The sequence below is a fragment of the Lepisosteus oculatus genome, chromosome 8 (genome assembly GCF_040954835.1).
Source record: "Lepisosteus oculatus isolate fLepOcu1 chromosome 8, fLepOcu1.hap2, whole genome shotgun sequence".
Taxonomy (NCBI): domain Eukaryota; kingdom Metazoa; phylum Chordata; class Actinopteri; order Semionotiformes; family Lepisosteidae; genus Lepisosteus; species Lepisosteus oculatus.
In genome coordinates, this window is record NC_090703.1 from 7,302,532 (window position 1) to 7,325,443 (window position 22,912).

Below are 22,912 nucleotides of genomic sequence, written 5' to 3' on the forward strand. Positions count from 1 at the left end.
TTTGCCAACGACTAAATTAACATTCATCTTAGAAAAAACATGTTATATCTGATATATTCACGAGTCTCGTCTTATGTTAGTCACGGGCAAAAGGCAGTTGTATTTCACCAGAAGAGTATAATAATGGATAATTACTTTCGATTAAATAATGTTATTTAATATATTATATAGGATGAAGTAACGACGATGAATCACAAAGTAAGCAAATAAATCCAAAAACAAAAAGTTAAAAAGTAACACAGTAAATTCGCATACAATATAATGAAGACGTCCAATGTTCTCTCATATGTCATTTGCACTAGAGGGCTGGAAATTTCACGTGCTGATCTTAGCTGGGGAGCTACGGGCGTCACTGGAGTTTACAGTCCATCGAGTGACAGAGACGGACAAGTACAGCACACCGCCCTCTACAGGCCTAGGAGCCTGGAGTCTGGCCGAGACGGCTCAAGCTGAGCCCCCAGCCTCCTAGGTTGAGGGAAGGCTCCGCTTCTCGCTCGGCTGGCTTGTGAGAGCTGCCGGAGAGGAGGCCGGGGGGTCTGCACCGGTGTTTCGCCGCCTCTCTCGGCCCTGCGAGGTAGCGGCTTGATTAAAATGCAGCTGCATCCCCGCAACGACACACTAACAAAATCAAACTCTGTCGACTGTCGTGCTGGACAGACTCGCTGCGTCCTCGAAACCGAGCTTCCCCGCCGTGGGTTCAGCTTTCCCGTTCCTAGCTCTGGTCTCTTCAAGTGTGAAGAGTTTTAACCTGAAGAGTTTAAGAGTAAAGAGTTTTAACCTGAAGCAAACAGAGTGACTTCCAGAACTTTGCCGAGACAGTGAGAGATGTGTATTTCCGCGTGTTCTAATTGTTGCTGTTTCCACATGACATCTGAAATACGAGAGAAGGCAAGTACGTTACAGCATCGAAATGCCGGAGGCCCAGCCTAACTGCGAACGCTCCTCGCCGTTTTCAAAGCAAACTTTCCTTTCTTTGATTGCGTTGTGTGGTGTTGATTTCCTTACGCACATATTTGTAGGGGCAGGTAATGGTTTATTTAAATTAGACCGTGTTCTTACTATGCATACATATTTTTTTTAAGTATACAAAAATAGTGGAGGGTCTTTGAACCTCTCCAAAGCTCATGACCTTTCCCCTCTCATTAGTGGAGCCCGGAGCTCTGAGGCACTGTGCGCTTCAGGTCACATTACATATGGCGCACAGTCTGTTGAAACGCATTAAATGTCAGCTTTGAAATTTTGAAAGGCTAAAGGTTAGCTCTTTTAATAAGCCCTGTTCTGGGGGTTCCCCCCTTTACTACCTCGCTGTTCGTGTTTTACTGTGCACCTCTGTAACTGCGTACAAAACGATACATCTGGAGTTTCAGATTGGAACTCCGAGCGCAGGTGAAGGTAAATTCTCCGGTTTTACTACGTGGGCACGAGACTAGTGTGTGCATATGCGGCGTGTCTTGTACTGTAACTCCAAAATAAACGACGGGTATCGAAAGGGTAGAAGTATCAACGATTGTCGCACTTGTTTTGCGCAAGTAAAGTCAGTAAAAACTGCTGGTTGATATGATTTCGATTTCGTATCAAAAAATACTTTTGAAAACAGCGGACAATGTATTGCATTCAAATGTGTATGCATGTTGTAATGTTCTTGCTTTGGTTTGTGTTTTACTGTAAATCGCAATAAATGATTCTACAAAGCAAAAAACAAAACTATGAAGATGGCTACAACTACAGAATGAACTGGGGGCACGGGCATCTTGTCATCACATGCTGTATAACCTACAGAGTACAAATATTCAGTTCAGAGTCAGTTGGTAATGGAGGGGGACTTCACGATAATGAAACGTAAAACGAACGAAACGAAAAAGATTTCCAAACGAGCTTCGAACAATAAACGGGATGAGAAGGAAAATGGGACGAGTCTTCTGGAGCAGCTCCTGCCCTGCGAGTGCGGTCGGCGTGCTGGCCATCTGCCGACGGGTGTCGCGAGGCGTCCCCAGGTACCGGCCGCCCTGCTCGCACGCTGTGCTCCCGAGCCCGGGTCGGTATCGGACGGTCTCGCCTCGCGCGGTGCTCACCATGGTAACAGACAGGGCCGTGAAGGCAGAAACCGGCCCGCACGCTGTGAACATATATATATTTTTAAAATTAATAAACACAGCCCGCTATGGCTGCATCGACCCCCACACACACACAACCATAAATTATTTATGGACATTGAGTGTGGAGTAAGGAGGAGGGGAGGACTCCGGTTACTTTTTAAAATTTCTTGTCAAAGGGTGGCAGTTTCAAACGGCAAGTTTAAAATTCCTCTCCTTGACGTGGGCGGAGGGGAAAAAAGAAGCAGAAATCTGAAAAACTCGTCAAAATTCAGAGAGGAGCGGGGCAGTGAAAATCCCGCACAGGGATGAGGCATTGTCAACTTCTTTGGTAAGGAATATAATCCGTCGGACTTTCAGTAAGATCTAGATGGTTAGTTTTATTTAAAACAATCTTTTGTAATTCCAGGGAAACATAGTCTACTTGCTCTTTAATATTAAACAGTTGCTATGTGATATCTCTGAATCAGTTAATCTGATGCTCAAAGAGGAGATCACCTGTGAACTAGTAACAAAAGGCTCATTACCTGCAGGTATTTATGCCTGGGAGGAACACTGTGAACTGTGAATCAGTCACATTGTGTTGTGGTGCCACATCAATAGCAGTAATTCTTCCCATGACATTGCACTGACAAACTTGTAAAGAAGGATCCTCTCTTAGGTCACTCTAAAATTTAGAAAACATGAAGTAGGTAAAGAAAAGGTGACTGAATCCATTATTGAATCCTCTAGAGACGTGCTGGAAGCCCAGCAGATGCTATCATGCAGTCACGGTGAATTAAAAATGAAAAGGCTAGTAAACGATGACTCAGCATTTCAGCTCTCAGTATGACCATGGCGTGAAGGGGCAGAAACTGAAGAAATAAAGTGTGGGCACTCTAGACAATAATTCAGCAAAGCTCTCGGCTGGTAAGACTACTGTAAATGCATTGTGTATGTAGAGACAGGATGTCAAAATGTTCATTTTTATGCCTGTTAATTAGTATGCACAGGAGCTGACTGGATCACTTTCCTGTTGAATTATACCTGTTGTTCCAACAGAAATAACCATTACAGAGTTGAGGTCGCAAGTATGAAATCTGTCTTGTTGCATTGTGCTGCACTAACACAGCGTATCATATTGTAATTTTGATTTTTTTTCCCTTTGGATGCGCATATTGCCTCTGATTTTTTTTTAAATGTAACTTTAAAACTCAGTTTTACAATGTGGTCATTTAAACCAGCATTTACCTTTGCACTATCTTTGGTAAGAAGTCATTCATGCATTTGAGAAAGATGAATTTGATTGAATACTGGACTAGAAATATATTGTTCCTTTTATGTTTATATATTTAAAAGACACAGAGGTGACCGGTGAAGATTCAAGGGTCGTACAATAAAGAAGGCTAAGGCCACTGCAGTGTACTGTATATATAAATATAAAGTTTTAATGGGATATAATGTTTAGAAAAATAAGTTCCAATCATTTCAGAATACAAACAAAAGACCATTCAAGCTTAAAAATCCTATTACAGTACTATACAGCTCGTGTTTTGTATGAAACAATCAAACACACAAATGTCACATGCTTAGTGTACCATCACCAAAAAGTGGAGAAAGTTTTACCCCAACCCAAGATTGTCCTATCTCTTTAAAAAAAGAAAAAAATATAAGGCACATACAATATATTTGGGAAGTACCGCAGTAGCAGAGCAAGCTCACCATGCAAAAAATCAACAAAAGAAATTTCTCCCCTTTAAAAAACACAAAAACAAAACATTCATTTTCATACACAGAGTACTGCGAGACTTAGCAGTGGGCGCCAAATGTAGAGTATCTCCCACAAAACACCGCTGTTAACATTCATATCTTCGCCTTGCATTTACAAATGTCACTTATTTACATGTGCTTGCAATGTACTTTTTACAGAAATAAAAACAACCCACAGAAACATTTTTTAACAACAACTAGGACAGTAGCAGACAGGTTTGAGATATTGCATTTGGTAGATTTCATGAAACATGTCTTTGCTTCCTTAACAAGCCGCTAAATTCTGTTAGAGACAAGATTTGAGCCGGCTGTTCTGTAGTGTCTGTCTTTAAGGTGGAGCAAAACAAGTTGTGTCAACAGGAGCAGTGTTAGGAAGACCAATTATTCTTCTTTCACGTTCAGAAGTTTGTACTGTGAGGTCTGCCTTTGTTACATTCTGCTGCACTAATGCAGCAATTCTAGTGCAAGAAGAGGAACAGACAAGGACTGATCTCATGTTTTAAGGTAGAAAGGCACTTTAATACTAAAAAAAATCCATCTAGGTAACAGCATAAGTCTTATAAATAACAAATATTATGCAACAAATACAATGGCAGCTGGGTGGTGGGGTTTGTTAAAACATGGGCAAAACTCAACATTCTTTTTCTTTGTTCTGCTAAAGAAATAACTGTATTGCATAATTGTTTTCACTGCATACATTTTCTTTCAAGAAATCCTATTCACTTTGATATAGTGCAGAAATATATTTTTTTATAAGATATCTTCTGCAAGTTTCATCATACGCAGCAAGGCATCACCAAGATTAAGAAACTATAACCTTTGGCTGAAGTGCATCTTGGCTTCCATGTGGGAACAGGCCACCATCACAACTTGACATTCATATTCATCTATTGTGACACTAATAAAAAGACATTTGATACATAAATGTCCCCGTTCTGCTTTGGAACATGATTTAGTATTGAATTGAAATACTACAAATCAAATTCATTTTCATTACTAAAAACCTGGAGAAAGTTGGCAAAGAACAAACAAATCTGACTGTGAAAATCGACTGGGAAACTTGGATTCGATGTATATGCACATATAAACACCTGTGTGGAAACTTCTCAAAGAATCAAACCAATGCTAGTTAATTTCTTTCATAAGAAGAAAGACTGCTGGCCACATTCTCCTCAGATTCAAGTGTACTTACTCCTTGGGTCAATCAAGCTAATTGTTGTCAATGCATTATTAATTTGGGCTGGGGTTGTGAACACAGTGAGATGCACAAGCAAATAATTTAACACTATAAGGAAAAAAACAAAAGGCTGCCACACAAATGACATCCCACAGGCAGATCCTTTGACAGAGGTTATAGGTCATTCATGTCCTCCTCCATCTGCACATTTTGTAGCTTGGCCAGCTCTTTCTCCTCCGTCTCCATCTCTCCGCAGATGACCCTCACCATGTCGCTGATGCCCGGCTTGGTGCGCAGGAGCAGGTTCTCCGCTCTGGGCTTGCTGTCCGCTATGGAGAGGAAGTTGCCCTTCAGGCCGGATGCGTGCGCGAGCGTGGGGACTCGATGGCCGTTGTAATCTGCAGAAATGGCCCCGCCCCCCTGCCCCGCCCCCATGCCCTGGTGGTGCGCGGCCTGCGCCCCGGGGCTGGCTGCCACAGTCAGCGTGGTATAGCTGGCACTGCCCACCGGCTCTGCGCTCGAGGAGCTGATGATGGTCACGGGAGAGGCCTGAGAGGAAGGAGGCGGCGACAGGCCGGCTGCGTTCCCAGAGTTCAGAGGGTCCGAGGGCCCGAGGACCGAGGGGGCGTAAGCGTTGTTCAGCGCCGCCTCGGCGCTCAGAGGCGAGGACGCGGAGGCGGAGAGGTGTGTCGAGCCGAGGCTCAGCTGCCCGCTTTGATCCAGGTGCATTCCGGGAGGAAAGGAGAACCCCCCCTCTGCCGGCTCCTGTTTGATTGCGGTGGGGGCGGGGGCCGGCGGCGCACAGGGCAGAGTGTAGAGGACAGTGCTGGGGTGCAGGGGCGCCAGGACCAGTTTGTCGTGCTGAGGGACGGAGGCTGAGCTGCTGGAGAACGAGTCTCCAGGAGCACCAGTGGCATTGTGCAATAGAACGTTACCTGGAAGGGCGATAACAAGAGAGCTCAGCAGGGAGGTCTACAAAGCAGTGACAGTCGCATCATGCGGGGAAAGGCCTTGGCTTTGACAGCAATGGAGCAACAGAGGGACTGCGTTCATTCTCACCCTGATCTAGATCAGTTTTGGGATCTTCTTTGACCCAATTTGTAAAAGCAGCAGGCAGCTCATGAAAACCAGCCGCGGTGTTTGCAGAGGGCTGTGAAGGAAGCGTGTGAGTGCCAGATCAGCTCCTGCCTGCCTAATGGTTATTTAATGGCAATAGCTGAGCAGAGGAGTGCAGTGAAGCACACACTGTACTGAATGGCCACTGGGACAGCCAAACCCAGACCCAGGGGGACCACACTGTGCCTGAAGTCCTGCTTTAGGTGGCACCATTCCACCAATCTGCATGTACAACAAGACCAATGACATGTGGCTGTGAAATATTTTGCGCATTTTTTTGTAGTGTATTTCACAATGGTATCAATAAATCGATTTAGATTTTAATCTCCAGCTTGATTTTTGGAAGTTGCATCAAGACATTCAGTTGGGTGATTTCTTATTCCACAAAACCCTTTTAAAGCTGAGTGTAACTTGATTCTTCTAATATTTTACCTGCGGTGCCAAACTCATTGCAGTGATTTTATTTCCTTTCTGAGCTATTCTGATATACTACATCATTTCAACAAAGGCTTGAACTTCTGTCAAGATCGACAAAGTGGTTTGGAAAGAACTAGATTGAGGCAAAGGATCTTGATTTTTCATCTCCTTCTTCAGAAGAATCACGTGAGGCGCATGTCAGCGTCCTGAAGGTGTGGCGACTGTACTGCATGTTTCCAGCTGTGACAGTGCTTTGCTTCTCTGTACAAAGCAGTCGTCACACAATGCAACTGCTGTAGCCCAGGGTACTTAACCTCCCACCTGGTTTTATCAGCATAAGAAAAAGCATGAGTAGAATGGAGTAACTACAGTGCACTGTTTGCGTGGATCACATTCATTGCAGACCATAAGCAGATTCAAAGGCGATTGTCCTTGGAGCCTTTTTCTAGATCAGGCTCAGTACTTTCCATACCATCCTTGTATATGTGACTCCGTCTGCTCAGTGTCTCACACCTTACCATCAATCACTTCTCTTGTTTGGGGTCAAACTAGTTATTTGACAACATTCAGAGGATATAAACATTATTTAAATCTCCCTCTGCTGAGCAGTACCCACACGATTGTTTCAGTCATATTAAAATAAAATTTTGCCTAAGCACTTTGATGTCTGCTTTTTAATGAGTGGTTTAGTACAACTCTTCTCCCTCTGAATATAAGGAAATGTACCGAGATTTTATTTTTATATGGCTCATAAATAAAATATTAATAACGATATCCGCATGAAACTAAGGAGTGCAGAACAGGCTGCCTTGTTACAGATGTACCTATAAAATGCTCATAAAAAAGACCACCCGCTACAGATTTTGATAGAGCTGGAGATGCATATAAAGATCTGGCCACAATGCAGAACACGCTGAACCGGTAAACTAGCTCACCTTGAGATACAACTGCAGTGCAGCAGAAGCTGCCAAGAATACTAGCTAAAGCAAAATGGGGATTTCAAAAGCACTCTGTAATGTTGGGAGGTACCCTTGTCTGTTTCATTCTCTGTAGTAACACAATGGTTTATAAGGCTGACAAAGTATTCCACATGCAAGCAGATCTCAGTAAATCTGTGCTGAGAGATAACCAGCAGTGCATGACACACTGGAGGGCATTCAGAGAAATTAAAATGGGCATTTCTCCAGACAGGTGAGAGACAAAGGGTGCATGCACCAGGACCCAAGCCAGTGGAGAACTGCCATTAGTAATAATCGAGTGTTAAGTTATTGCTGTGACTGTTCCCTGTACCTCTTTGCCTTGGTAAACTAGTGCAAATATACCCTTTCGGCCCTCATCCTGGTAATGCCCTTTGTCTTTTGATTTTTTGCTGAAGTGAGCTCTCAATTAAAAACTGACGCCATAACATATTTTCACATATTTTTCCGGATGAAAATGGAAACGTTCTGCTTATAAAAACACTACTTCAATCAAGATATAATTCTGCAGGAAGATGGTTGATACCCTCTGATCCTAGCTTGAGCTGTACCTCAGGCCAATGCAGTGAACATACCATGGGAGGGAGCTGTGGAGACAGGAGGCATTTGTAGTTGTGGCAGCCCGATATTTCCATTGACTAGGGGCCCATTGGTGTCAGCGGTGGGGATATGGACAAGGCTATACTGGCTGAGGTGCAGTGGGCCGTTGGAGGTGCTGAATGTGACCAGAGAGCTCCCATCCTGAGAGGCCAGAGTCTGCAAGCCCTCCATTTTGACCTCACTAGCGTGAATGGTGGCAGGGAAGGAGGAGCCCAGTGTGCTCATGTTGTAAGGCACGGCGGAGTTCGTCACAGGCCCATTGAGAACCTTGTAGTCCTTCTCATCAGACGAGTGCAGCACAGTCTCTCCATTAGCGCTGTCAGAGCTGACAAGGCTGTTGGTAGGCCTAAGTGCATTGAGGGTTATGGGCTGGGACCCACCCAGGTTTAGCCCATTGAAGAGGATGTTACTTGGAGCCTGAAGGTAGGAGCTGCCATTCAGGAACACTGAGGGGGCGTTTGTAGAGACAAGATTCCCATTGAAGACGGCGCTGCTGGCCGAACTGGAAGACATCTTGGCTTCCCCAATCTGCTGAATGATGATGCTGTCTGTAGATCCCGGCAGAGGATGGGTGCTGTGATTGGCCATCCCGTCAGAAGAGTTGGACAAGGGGCGTGGAGAGAGGTCATCCTGCCCCTTACTGGATTCATCCTCTGTGCTGTGGTTACCATCAGACTCGCTGCAGGGAACAATAAAAATAGTTTTAAGGTTAGTCTAAGGATTTTATGAATAAAACATATGTGCAGTATGTTTTGCTCTATAATGTTAAGCTGCACAAATTTCAGAAAGCGATATTTAATAAAAATGTCCTTAGATTAATAATTTAATAAATTAAATTTGCATTACAAATGTTATCCATATATTAGGATCCTTTGTAGTTCATTTTACTTCCCAGCTGAGAATTCCCAGTTGCGAATTTAAACCACATGTTACTGGAAGGGTAATAAAGACGCAGCTGTATTGCAATATCACTGCAATGCCTCATCCTGTCCTGCTGTAGTATCCAGCCACATGGAATCAGAGAATTGTACCAAGAACTTGGCCCCTGCAGGTATGACCTCTGCTCGATCAGCCCCCACCTCCCATCTGGAGGTCTGTGCAGTACTGGGTAGCGAGACGCCAATTCAACACAAGGACTGTTTCTCTGGTCTAACCCCTGGGAGCACTGCTGGCAGTTTTGCATCTGGTTATGTCTTTTGTAAGGGCTCATTGTAAACAGAAGGAATGGAGCTCTCTGCAGGGCTGGGAAATGTCGTCAAGGTTTCTATCCTGAGGCTAAACCTGCACACTTGGACACACATTAAGCTTCCCACTGCCTGGAGTTTTGAGTCTTCCCATGTATCCCAAACTCTAGAGGTCTACAACAAGCTGACAGCGGGCCACAATGTCGAGGGGAGGGGAGGCTTGTTTCCATGTTGGAGGTTGCAGGATTGTTTTGTTGAAAGAGGAAAGGAAGTAACAATCCTTCAGGTCTGACAGGAAGAGCTCTGAGACTACGGTCTCAAAAATGATTAAAAATAAAATACCAGTACACAACATGAAGTGCCAGTGTCAAACACTGAATTGGCCATTACAGCTAAGGACACCATTAGAAATCCAAATAATTTACTTACATAAAAAAAACTTACAATACTAGAGATAGTTGAATGAAATCTGAATTTTTTACTGGTTCGATATATTGGAGGAGTTTGACAGTAATTTGTTAAACAGAAAGTGAGCAAGCATGTTGTCACCCTGGGTGAGACATTTTCTTTTAGTCATTAAGGGTGGCAGGCACCCTTAAATCAAGTGTAGTTTATCATTGTGAAAAGAAAACTGCTCCCTCAAAAAAGGAAAGACTCTCGTCCCTGGCTTTATGGCCTTTACTGCCATTCTTTTCAAATAACAAAGATAACTGGCTCTGAGTTTCAGATGCAAACTTTTATTCAGCCTAACTGTGGCATTGCATCAGACCGCTTTTATACTGCCGCATATAAAGTCAAAGGCAATTTGTACTAATGGAGTCTTGGAATTTGTACCAAATGTTTCCCACCCCTGGAGTGTGAACTGGATTAAAACCCTTCGTATTCTCGCACAGTTAATTGGCAGCAGGCCTTTCCTGGTGGACGAGGGGACTGACCTCGACACCATTTGGTGTAATAAACTCAGTGGTGACAAATGCCAGGACCACCGCAGGCCAAGCACAAATGGTCAAACAGAGGGTCTCTCTCTGTGAGCGCAGATGAAATACGTGCCTCTGCACTGTAGGAGGTTTTCGCGAAATGACTGTAGCGCGAATTCTGCAACTTACACAAAACGCTCAAAGCGCTAATACCTGCCGAACGCGATACAGAGAAGTCTCTTTTCTGTAACATTTTCTATTGGTTAAATACTATTTATAAAGTAAATTCGCGAAGAACGGCGAAACTACTGGATGCATGTTATTTATTTAGAAAAACTTTCCATAGACTTTAAAGAAGAAACGTTGCCGCTTGTGTTTCTAAATTGGATTTCCTAATTCTATTTTATTTTACATCCTCAAATATATAAAAATAAAACATCCACGCTTTGGCACCACGCTTTAAATACGATATCTTAAGGGACGTGAAACAGCTGCATTTCGAGGCGCTAAAAAAGACCGAGGCGAAATGTTCACACAAAGAGCTCTATTGAATCGACAGAGTTCTGGGTTCATCGCCCAAGCTCTTTGCGTTTACAGGATACATTAGGCTTTTGCACGTCTTAATCCTCTGCTTCAGCGCATGAAAACCTCGTTTTCAACACTGTCCGCGGCTCACGCTCAAAGCCAAACAGTTAAGAACCGTGCTCAAGACTTTTCCTAAACTACGAGTGAATCCTAATTTATGGGACGCTCCGTTGATTACAACAGCGTCCTGCAAGCCGAAATGCCTTTCAGCACATTTGTGTGACATCAGCTTTCGGGGAGGGGAAAACAACTGCAAAATCTCTGTGCAAAAGAGGTCACCTTCCACCAGGTGCGCAAGAGCGCTATTCTAAGAAAGTTAAATAATAAAAAACAGAACTCGGTTACAGCTCTGTCTCCATTAACCCTGCAGTGCGGGGCGGTCATTTCCTCACAGACAGCCTCGGTTCAGAAAGTGCGCCGATCCCATCTCCTTAAAAACCAGAGTAAAAAAGGATGGAGGCGAGAGCTGTGGTAAACAATCACCTGGAATCCCTCACACGGAAACATCAAACATTGAACAACAATATTATAGTCTTTGAGACTATATCTTATCTGCTTTGAGTTCGTGAACCATGTGTAACGGAGTAGAGGAGAATCGTAGTCTAATAAATCTTCATTTCATAAACTACTCCTGGAAATCCCAGAACACTGTTTCGAGTGTGCTGAATACAGAGCCTATTTTTTTTCGATCATTTTAATCGAATGTCTCGGTAATCTAAAAATATTAATTGTATGAGTTACAGCTTGGCCGAAAACAATAGCTTAGACAACAGCTTGAACAGTGTTGCAGAAGCACAGCAAGTCCTGCCGGTTTGCGGCGATCTGGGTTACCACTACACGCGAAACCCGATCTGAATGGGAACAGCTTCAGATTTCAAAACATTAGTAGCGCGTATCTGACACGCTTTTCTTTATTTTGGAATTATCTTCGTAAACGATGATCACAGCCCTCGTTTCAGAAAAAGAAACATGCCGTTCCGTTTAGTACCCTCTTATTTGCAGATCTTACTATCCGGAGGGCCAGTACAGCCAGGTGAGATTGTATGAACGGCGGATCTTTTGACCAACAAAACGAGCTTATTGATTTGTATCTCATGCATTTTTTAGAATTCACGTCTTTCTAATCCATTCAGTAAGATACATACTCTTGATCCCACATCATGATTCAAACGAACTTTTTTTTTTTTAAAAAAAGGATAAGTTTATGCGCACCTTTTTGACTGCGCCTCGGACGGGTTCCTGTCCCGCTGCCTCCTGTTTTTAAACCAGTTGCTAACTTGAGTCAAGGAAAGCCCGGTGATTTTGGCCAGGTTCCGCTTCTCGGCCGGGGACGGGTACCGGTTCTGTTTGTAAAGGTCCTTCAGCGCGTTTCTCGACCTCTCCTTGAAGCAGTAGACCGTCTCCTCGCCGTCCCAGATCGTCCTGGGCAGGGGGTATTTCCTCCGCAGCCTGTACTTGTCTACAGCCCCCAGGGGTCTGCCCCGAGCCTTCTCCGCCTCGGTGTACCGAGCCCTGTACCACAGGTCCTGCAGGGAGGGGTGGTTGGGGGGGCTGAAGCTGTGGTTCTCCAGAATGCTGTACAGCTCCTGGTACCGCGCCTGGTGGAAGGCGACCAGGGCTTGGGCTTTCAGGATGCTCTCGTTGCCACGTAGCAGGTCGCTCTGAGGTAGGGACCAGAGAAACCTGGCGAGGCGGTCCACGTTGCCCCCCTGCTGCAGAGCCTCGCAGACGCACGCCACTTGCTCCGGAGAAAACGCCAGGGAGGAGGCGGCGGCGCTCGCCAGAAGTTCGCCGTGGATCTGCTCTGCGGCTGAAGTTGCCTGCTCCATGGACAAGCCCGCAGCGTCCAGCGCCAGCTGCTTGGAGGTCTCCCGCTTGTCCGCCTTCACATCTTCCTTCTTGATCTCGTGGGCACTTCTGACATCGCTCGAGGAAGAAGACATTTTTTTTTTATGCTTCCTGGTAAGTCACTCCTCCTGGTTTCGGCAGGGCTTCAGCCGATCGGGTTTCCCTGCGCCATGCGAGCCCGATCAGATATCTGGCAGCGCCTGTAAACGGATAAGGCTCTCGCTCGCTCGCTCGCTCGCTCTCCCTCTCTCCCTCCCTCCCCAGTCACTCCTCTCCTCTCACTCCAACGTGACTTCTACTCCGCAAACTGGAGCAGGAAGGGGGTCCTGCACCGGAGAGCAACCTCATTCGCCCGACAGCGCTCCGCGGGGGAGGAGCGACGGGAAAACAGAGACGCGTGTTTGTGCGGGGGCCGCCACTCAAAGCCGCCGGCGCGGCCTGCTTACCTGGGCAAGGTGAACGCGCTCGGGATGCGGGGACACGCCCCCCATTGTCAGCACAGGCGCGGGCCGCGGCGCTTGCACAGCGCAGGAGATGCGCTTTCCTCCGGGGCTGCTTGGACTCCGGCGAACTGCACCACGGCCACAGAGAATCGCGGATGAGGAGAGCAAAAGCGCAGCGCGGAGCCGTCGTGAAATGAATGGAAACGGGGCAGGAAAAGAGCGGAAAACGAAATCCGAGGCGGGGGGCAAATACAAGCACATTTATGACACGAAGAAATGGTTTTTGTACGTGATCATCTGAAATAAAGCCATATCTGAAAATTCTGTTTCTTACATGGTTTATTTACTTTGGCAAGAATAATCACTTTCCACCATTATTTTACTTAGTGCAATTGTTGCATTCCTATGTGCTATTATGCGACATTTGCTAATTCTACAAATACCAATGACCACGATATATTATAGTATTATACAAATATTAAAGATCAAGATAAATATATTTCACATTATTAATAAACTTACGATGAATTCAGGTGGGTAGCTGCGTCAGCTGCAAAGGAACAAGTAATAGCTCACACCTGAAGAAGGCTCCACGGCCGAAACGTTGTGTTTCTTTCTTCTTTTTTCCAGCATGGAATAAACCTATTATCTGTTCCCTACTATGAATTCTATTACTGTTAGTGCTAGTATTATAATTGTGACACATGTCCATAGCGCTAATCATTAAGCGTTATATTTTGTAGACCGTTTTATTTATATTCTTCCGTTTGGGGAAAAAGTATAAATAAATATAAGTAATAGGTACCTGAAGAAGGCTCCACGGCCGAAACGTTTTGTTCTCTTTCTTCTTTTTTTCAGCATGGAATAAACCTATTACTTGTTCCTTTGCAGCCTACGCATGCTGACGCAGCTACCCACCTAAATAAATATAAGTATAATATAAATATACAAATAAGTATAAATAATTCAAAATTTATTTAACCTTTCAAAAGAAATGAACGGTTAAATAGAACTATACGTCTCAGTAATTTCCCCTTATTGGAAGAATTAGAAAAAAGAGGTGCACATGACTCCGAATGTGCGGCGCTCCTGAGCGGTGTAAAGACAGCCCCCGGAACTATTTCGAAGGTGCAGTTTCCACTCCGGAATGTGTTTGGTGTGAAGCAGCAGGGTCGTGGTGTAGGATGTAATATTCTGTTAACCGCGGTAGTGTAATTTATCGAAGGAAAATTTCAGTAAATCTTTTTAGACATGGATGACCAGGGCTGTCCACGATGCAGAACCACCAAATACAGGAACCCGTCTCTCAAACTGATGGTCAATGTCTGTGGCCACACGCTGTAAGTGCATTTAATATGTCGTTTCGTAACACAACAGCAAACTAAAACGCACAAGAATGTAGTTCATTTACAGCTCAGAAAAGATCATTATTCTCGACTTTTGGAAACGTTTTACACAACCGACCACCTTGTCTTTAAAACGCGAGGGTTTTTACATTCATTTTTTACCCCGATATGTTGGGATCTTCGAGTAACTGCAGTACTGCACGTAAATTGTCGATTTCTTCTTCTTCTTATTTGGATACGATCAGTTTATCCTCATTCTGAAATCGCCTTAGAAGCCGTGCAGGAGTTGGGGGCATAGAAATTATATTTTGGGATGGTTATTTCTAACGTAATGTCACTAGTGTCGTAACACTGCAAATAACACCCCCCTCCGAGAAACACTTGGAGAATTTAGATAGTGATAGTCGGGGATCAGATAACGGTTATCAGAAGCATAATTTATTCACAAATGTAAAACGTGAAAGATAACGAATCACTTGACACAGGAACGCAGTGCATAAGGTCTTGTCCAAACCGTACTGTTTTATGCAGACAAAGCAAAATTCCCCCATCCTGTAGCAATGGTATATGGGTATTGTCCAGCCGGCCTGGATAGGGGATGCCGAAGAAATTCTGGCCAGTTCGCATCTTTGAATGTAAAGCTGAGGAATAATAACAGTGGTTGTCATGTTGACGTTGTTAAATTATTAACCCCTTCAGACCTGTGTTGTTAACAGTGAAAATCATATCTATTGTCGTATTTTGAGGTATAAATTGCTTAATGCAATTAGGGCCACAGATTCTTGAGACATTCTGTCAAAGCAAACTATGTTGCTGAGTTTAAACAATTTTAAGTGTAATTTTAAAACTGTATTTCTTATTTTGGGGCAGATAGCTTTCCTGGGCTCCTTTTATATTGAGTGGGGTGGAACAGGGGCACTGTGGCAGACCTGCATTGTCACAGCGAGCCCTGGCATTTTTAAAGATCAGTGATGTTCGATTAAAATCTTGGTTGCTGGTATGTTTCATTAAACTCTGTTCATTTAAAACCGTTTGAAGTGGAGGAGGGAAGGTCTTCCTTTCCACAAATGGACGTACAGTGCGCGTCTGTTTGGAACAAGGTACCCAGCAGAGTCATCACAGCTTGCGCTCCAACTTTTTTCAAGAACAGATCCTTTAAGAATCCGCCGAGCTCTAATGATCCCGAAGCCTGATCTCATCTGATCTCGGAAGCTAAGCATGACTGGGCCTGGTCAGTGCAGAGATGGGAGACCAGGTTGCTTCTGTAAGTGTTGTTGGTGGAACAGTAGAGCAGACTCTTCCCTGTGGTCCAGATTTTCCAGGCCAACGCTACCGCATGGTGACAGGAGGACACTGTTGTAGGAATATTGATGAGACAGTAAGGTCCTAACTGCTCATTCTCACCTTAAACGACATGGTGCGGTTTGTAGCAGTAGGGATTAAATCCGTTGTCCTGGCTCAATTCTACTTTGGGATCTTATAGACTGGTCTCCCTAGAGTTTGCCCTCATTTAAATTGGTGAAGCAATTTGTCATTTTTCCACCTGCTGTACTGTGCAGGGGGCCAGCTGGTTCAGAAGAACTGCCTTCTGTCACCCAAATGGAGCTGCACTTCACTGGTGGATGAAGTCGGTCCTCTCCCACTTACACTGCTTTGTTCCACATAACCCTGGCTCTTGAACAAGAATGCCGTTTTTTCATTTACTTGTCGTAGTATATCGTATCTCACAGGACTGTGTTGAGCTCTTGTTTGCTTCATGTCATAATTTCTTTAATCGGGCACTTCTGGAGGGACGGTATGAAAAGGGTAAGCTTGCAGGGAAGAAGGAGAGGTAGTACTGAGCCAGATTAAGAAACCCATTAAAATATTAGCATCTGCTTTGAGTTTTTGAGGAGTTATGTGTGGCCAGACATCCTGGATTCCTGCTGGCCAGCTTGGTCCTTAGAGAGTCTGAAGCTGGATTAGTACGATTTGTCTGGGATTCCGTTATCTGACACTGTAAAGTCAAGGTACTGTGGAATAAAACCGAACACGCTCTCTAGGGCTCAAAGGCAGTGCAAGCTCTTGTCATTAGCTGTCAAGACACCGGTTTCTATATACAGCAATACAGTGCAAAAACAGTGGGAGGTATATCCAATATGCCCCCAGTGCCACTTCTGACAATCTCCACCTATCTTCTCTCTCCAAAGCCTTTTGTTGCTTTTGGACAAGGAAATTATAATGATTAATAATTCCTTACACTTCATGGCACATTTTTGGACACTCCGCTCAAAGTTATTTACATATAATAGGGACTCCCCTCCACCACCAGTGTGCACCCCACCTGGATGATGTGATGGCAGCCGGAGTACGCCAGTATGCTCCCCACACATCAGCTCTCAGTGGGGATTGAACAGAGTGGTGATGCCGAGACATTGATGGGGATTATTAGGAGGCCATGATGATTTAAAGGCCAGGGGGAAATTTGACCAGGACACCAGGGTACATCCCCCATTTGTTCTTGAGAAACGGTGAGAAAGGAAATGCAGTTCTTGTAATTCAAGCAAATGAACTTTGTTTGCCAATAGTTTGCTTCTGTTGTTTTTATAATGGTTATCGTTAAATTTGTGCAGCTCCCTGTTAAAGCCCGGTGATTCTGTTCCAGATCCTTGCAATTGGATTTTTTGGGGATTTGCGTAGTTTTTAAGTGGAACAGCACGGTCGTTGGGGGGGGGAGGGGTGCGTGTTGTCCGTCCGCGAGCAGCACTGATGCGTGTGAGATCAGACCAGCGATGACAGCTGATGGGCGATCTGAAGCAGTTCCAGTCTGGAAGGGGGCTAAGGAATGACTTGCGTCTAAAATTAAACCTTGAGCGCATTCACGTTTTTAGCAGCAGGCTTATTTATTGCCCTCGCTCTGGTCGCGCGGTCAGATGTCCTTTGGCATTTGGGACCCAGCAGGAACAGACCCAGCGCAGCCTTGCGCACGGACAGCGCTGGGTGCTGTGCAGACGAATGTTGAGTAATGGTGGCAGTTCCCAGAACAGAACTGACAGTCTCAGGGGTAGCGGTATGCGGCTGAGAGTTGCCCCACAGGTTCATTCAGTGCTTTATTGGCTTAGGTTTGTATTTTGAATACCATTCCCAGGGCCCAGATCTCAAGTCTGGACAAACTGCATTTGTGCGGTTAAAACCAAACAACAACAGTCAGAGAAGTAAATGAGGTAACTGTAAAAATCAAGTGTTCATACTTGTATATATGAGCCAGTGCTTCTATTCTTCCTCGTTTTTCAAATTGAAGTGCAGTAAATCACTCAGACAGTCATGTCATGGAGGTTTTCATGTTTTGAAATGAAATGCTAGTGGTGTAATGACTGGTGAGCTTTGATATTTCTTATTATAGGCCAGGGGTGGCCGAGCTTGGTCCCGCAGAGCCGCAGTCCTGCGGGAGTTACGGGTCATCCTTTAATCAAAGACTTGCCAGGACTTTGAAGAATTGAGTTTTGATCAGTTCAGGAAATGAATTGATTAGTTTAAGGCAGGCATGGCCGTCTGTGATCCTTGTGAGGTATGGCTATCTGCATCTTCTTTCTAATATTCTCTTAACTAATTGTGCAAATCGCCTGCTTAGGTGACTAGAACGAGAGTGTTTAGAAATGAATGATGATCACTTGAGCGTAACACATAAATCTGCTGGATTGAGGCTCTCCAGTAGCCTGGTTGCTCCCCTTCTGTCATAGGCAGTTGTTATAATGGGTATGTAAAAGAAGCAGGCTGGTGCAATAGGTCACTTTAAAACTTCTGACCAGCTATATTATTTCAGAATCTCTGCTTTACCTGGGGTTATGATACAAATGACTTTGAGAAATCAAGCCTTAAGGACTGAGTTCTCATCCGCTTAAGTCGTGGTGCTATCCAGAAACCCGTGTAGCACCCCGAGCAGGGTGAGGAGAGGGACAGTTTCTAGCACAGCCATTAGAAAGCAACAGGAGTCTGATGTCGGTGTTGCCAGGGACGTCAGGGTTTTGGGACACAGCGGCCGTTTCTGTGTGCCTGCTGGGCCCGTGGCATGGGTGGCAGTGGTGAGGCAGGGGTCTCGTAGCTCCCCTCTTGCATCAGGTGGAGGAACAGCCCGGCCACTGGCTGAGATGACCGCACAAAAGAATGGTGAAGAGAGGAGGAAGGTCTTCCATCATGCTGCTGTCTCAGCTCAAGGGGAAAGGGGCATAGGAGTTCCCCAGGTGCCCATTAGTGGGTAACGCGCACTTACGTGGTCCAGATATTTCTCAGCTGGTTGTGGGTGTGCAGGAATCCTTGATAAGTACATAAAATGTTAACCAGTATGGTAGCAGTGGTAGAATCCCAGTTGCTTTGGAAAGCAGCAGTGTTTCTGTGGCTGTGAAGCATTTCCTTAAACCTGCACTGATTCTGTTTACTAAGCAAGATGCCTTGGGAGTATCACCGTGCTATCCTGCTGAAACCTGCAGATCGCTCAGATAAGGGCAGAGCAGCATGTGAGAGAGCAGGCCAGGCTGAAAGATAAGGAGATTCCTCCTGGGCAGGGGCCCTGTGCTGAGAGGAGCCCAGAGCTCGGGGTTGGTCCAGTGAAGCTACCGTAGCAAGATGATGGGGGAGAGGGAGATCACAGCTAGATAGGACAGCAGACCAGTGACCCAGGGAGCAGCACAGCACCAGCAGAGGAATGCCACTGGACTGTAGACAGTTTTGAGGTGGTTAGGTCAGGACCCAGACATCTGCTGTCATCCTTGATCTCTCTTCCTGTTTCTTTTCAGTACGCTGGTCCGTGTGCCCTGGTATCGTAATGAGTGCTCTTCTGCCATCCCCCTCTATTAAAAATATATAGTGTTAAAAAAAATACAGTAAGACTGAGTGAGTTTTTAATTCTGTCTGTCTTGCTGTTCATTTCTGCTGGGGTCCTTTAAAAAAATTCTGTGAAACAGTAAAGCCTGTGTTGTCTTGCCTTTATCTCAAAGAACTTGCTCTTTTTTAGCATTCACAGTTGGAATCTCCATCTTTATTGTTCGGATCCAGTCCTTGATTGTAGACCTTGACTGGAGCTACAGTGTCTTATTCTGGCTGGCAGAAAAGGGCCAGTGGCCTGCTGTGACGAATGGTGCCATTGTAGTCCTGTAGGAACTTGCCTGGCCACCCATATGTGCGGCTCAGGCCCATGTGTCTTCTTTAGCCCTGGGCTACAGGGAACATCTGCCTCTGAAAGGGGGCAGAGTTCAGACCGGCACTGCGATTTGCAGGGTTCAGTTTTCTGATGGGACAGTTTCAGGTTCGTATCAGAAAATCTGTCAAATTTCTTGTTTTCTTGTTCCTTGTTGGAAATCCTTGTTTTTAAACCAGAATGAAAAGCTCTTCTTGAACCATTAAAAAAAAAAAATGGACAAGAAACAATCGTATTTTATTAAAGTCACAATAGTATGATTAAGCGGGTTTTGATTGGTGTGTTTGTTTTCCATGAGCTGGTTGATTTTCTGAAAGCCAGTTGTGCTTTTCCATTGTTTTGAGCTCTACAGGTTGTCTGCGATTGATGTTAAATGCCGGGTGTGTCTCGTTGCCATGGGATTCAATAAGTATTGCCTGCAGGTATCTGCGAGAGCTTTACAAAAGAACCATTTTTTTTCCGTTGGTTCTTTTGTCTTCAGGGTATCGGAATGGTGTGTTCCTTGTGTTCGGAATCACAGCGCATGGTTGCCGTGACGGGTTTCCATCGTTGTCGTTCTTCACGCCGGTGCTCCAGGTGTTACCCGTGTGGGGCACCCGGTTGCTCTCTGCCCCATGCGGGGGTCCCCCGTGTAGGTGACGTCATGGAAACCATGTGGCGCGGTGATCTCTATGCTCATGCCCGGACAGCGTCTAAAATCTCCCACAACGGGGAAGAGCAGGACTCAGACTAGACCTGTACCCTTTGTGACTTGTGCATAGAATTACGGTATGGCAGTGAAGTGTTTCTAGATTAGAGGCTTGTACCTTCATTCTTTTTTAATAAAATTATCCATGTGGTTATGTCTAACACCCGCAATTGTGGGTTTTGACACTTGTTGCAGTGCAACATCTGCAAACACACATTTACCACTGTAAACGGTTTTGAAAATTTGCAGTCGTCTTTAATTTGATCTAATTGCTGGAGTTCTGTTTTATCTGTCGATCTGTCTGTGCTTGATTTCTGCGGTGTGTGTGTTGGCAGAGAGACACAGAAATGTACATTAATCAGTGTCAGGATTTGCCTTTACAAATAAAGAGGGCTTACCATTTTTCTTTATTTCACCAGATATGTCAGTTGAGAACAAATACTCATTTACAGTGATGGCCTGGTGACCCATTTGTTCAGTTTGGAGCAATTAGAAAGAAGTGCCTTGCTCAAGGGCACAGCAACAGCGTACCACATGGGATTTGAACCCATGACCCCCCAGTCTGGAGCCCAGGGTCTTGACCACTACTGCACATTGATCCCAAAGCAGAGTCAGAGAAGGTGTCTGATGAAGCATAATCCAACATATCCAACATAGTTAAACTGATCAAGCCAGTTTGAAGGGACACAAAAGTGTATTGTAAAAAAAAAAAGTTTGAATACCGATGATCTGTTGTAATTTTTTTACATTGTTCTGTTACACCCTGAGCCGTGAAGCTTTCATCAGAGATCAGATTCTATTCTAGCTATGAAGGTGTGTGGTACAGTATTTAGCCTATTACTGACTGTAAAATGTTATTTTTGGGGCCAGCACATTAACTGCTATTAGGCAGTGAGTTGAGTATTTGCTTGCACTGAAGCTCGTGCAAAGCCAAGATGAGAGGAAAGAGGAGAGGGCTCTTCTACACACTAGAAGCCACATTCGCTACTGGGAACTAAGATAAAGTGGCCATGTCATTGAAAGAAATCAGGCTGCCGTGAATAGAGTAATGTGAATCAGTTTATATCTATTTCAGGCAGTTGTGGCTCATTTGAGTGCCAAGCTTCCCAGAGCCCTGCTAACTATGGACTGGCCTTTGTCTGGTTTGACACTTCTAGATCTGCCACATGGAAAGGTAACCAGAGGCCTGTGTCACCTGCAGGGCTGTGGCCCTCGGGACCAGGATTGCCCACAATTTAACAATTCAATTCTTTGATTGGATACATGCAGCCTTAATGCATGGGCTCCTTAAATGCCAAAGTCTGTTTTAGGATGAGCTTTTCGACCTTTGGTCCTGTTGAGGAAATTAACAGGGCGGAGCTGTGTGACCCCACCCCCCCCGCCTGGCCCCCTGATGTCAGAATGGGGGTGCACGAAGCCGCACTGGTCATGGCTGGTCAGGGGCGAGACTCCTCCATATTGCACAGCGGATTGGTCCGTTTTTCCGGTTGTGGAAGCCGTGCGGCGTGCGGATTCTTCCACCAAGACGGCAGGAAGGCGGGGTGGCGGCGTTGTCCAGGCTGTCCCAGCGCAGCAGCCAGGCCTGTGTGGTTTTGTACGCCAAGGAGCCCCATGGCTCCTGCTGTCGGTCCGCCACTCTCACCTCCCCCCTGCTCTCTGTGTCTGCCCCCCCCCGCCCCCGTCCAGGTGCGAGAGCTGCGTGGAGATGCTTTTCGTCCGCGGCTCGGGAAACTGCCAGGAGTGCGACACGCCGCTCAGGAAGAGCAACTTCCGCGTGCAGTTCTTCGAGGACCCGGCGGTCGACAAAGAGGTGGAGATCAGGAAGAAGGTGTTGAAAATGTAAGCCGTGCGCCTCATTGGCTGCTCTGGTGGTGTAAATGTGCTGGGGGGGGGGGCACCTCCCTGCTGTTAAGGGCCTCTCTCTGAGATGCCATTGTCCTTGGAATACAAACGTTTGTTTTGTATACAAAACCTCTCCTCCCCTAACCCCCAGCGCGGTGACAGCTTTCTTCAAACCCTAAACAATAGCGCAGGCCGTTTCTGTGGAGATCCCTCTCCCAGACTCTTCCTGCCGGCCTGAGGCTTTCAGCCTGCTTGGGGGAGGGAGGGTCCTGCTGTACCTGCATGAACGTGGTGCAGAGGCGCTGAGCAGTGAGCAGTCACCCCCTCGGGTTACTGGTGCCCAGTGAGGACATATCTGGGATAGGAGGCATTGTGGAGCACCTTCAGTTTGAAAACTGCTCACGATTAGAGGTGTTTCAAGTGCGCAACCACAGTGTTTTTTTAAAGGAAGCTGTTACCAAATTTGAGAGACTACTTAAGCGGGGTTTGTCAGCACCTTTCTCCAGATGGATTTGCATACACTGACTTTTAGTTTCATTTCACAGATGCTTAGAAAAGAATGCAAATGTTATGTTTTAGCTTGAAAAAATATTTTTTGGGGGGTTTTACTTTAGAGGTATTTCCACCGCCTTGTGCTGACACTGTGAAACCAGTACCTGTTCTTTAGAAGAACCATGTTGGTTGGCCACTATACTGAAGACAACGCAGGTCAAAAGGACGTGTGTGTATTTTAAGGGCACATGATGCAGAATCTTAA

At 45.4% G+C, this 22,912-nt stretch overlaps 2 protein-coding genes and 1 long non-coding RNA gene across 3 annotated transcripts in view; 2 read left to right on the plus strand and 1 right to left on the minus strand.

Annotated features, from left to right (window-relative positions):
• Positions 1-1,416: 1,416 nt before the first annotated feature.
• On the plus strand, positions 1,417-6,459 carry LOC107077765 (uncharacterized). Its single transcript, XR_001478768.2, has 3 exons — positions 1,417-2,424; positions 2,826-3,002; positions 5,276-6,459. It is a non-coding gene; the product is annotated as an uncharacterized lncRNA (long non-coding RNA).
• Positions 3,496-13,448, minus strand: six4a (SIX homeobox 4a). Its single transcript, XM_006632323.3, has 3 exons — positions 12,028-13,448; positions 8,105-8,808; positions 3,496-5,954 (listed from the first exon to the last, which is right to left on the minus strand). The coding sequence occupies exons 1-3, from the start codon at positions 12,756-12,758 to the stop codon at positions 5,194-5,196; spliced, it is 2,196 nt and encodes a 731-aa protein (XP_006632386.1). The 5' UTR covers positions 12,759-13,448; the 3' UTR covers positions 3,496-5,193.
• Positions 13,449-14,241: 793 nt separating this feature from the next.
• mnat1 (MNAT1 component of CDK activating kinase) overlaps positions 14,242-22,912 on the plus strand; it is a 46,984-nt gene continuing 38,313 nt past the window's right edge. The window contains exons 1-2 of the mRNA XM_006632324.3: positions 14,242-14,446; positions 22,000-22,152. Of these exons, the coding sequence (XP_006632387.2) occupies positions 14,358-14,446; positions 22,000-22,152 (242 nt within the window). The 5' untranslated portion in view covers positions 14,242-14,357. The remainder of the gene's footprint in view (positions 14,447-21,999; positions 22,153-22,912) is intronic.

Coding starts and splice junctions, on each gene's coding strand:
- six4a (XM_006632323.3), bottom strand. CDS start 12,758: ATGTCTTCTTCCTCGAGCGATGTCAGAAGTGCCCACGAGATCAAGAAG. Junction 8,809..12,027: donor TCCGAGGCGCAGTCAAAAAG/GTGCGCATAAAC, acceptor TGTTCCCTGCAG/CGAGTCTGATGGTAACCACA. Junction 5,955..8,104: donor CTCCACAGCTCCCTCCCATG/GTATGTTCACTG, acceptor TCGCCCTTCCAG/GTAACGTTCTATTGCACAAT.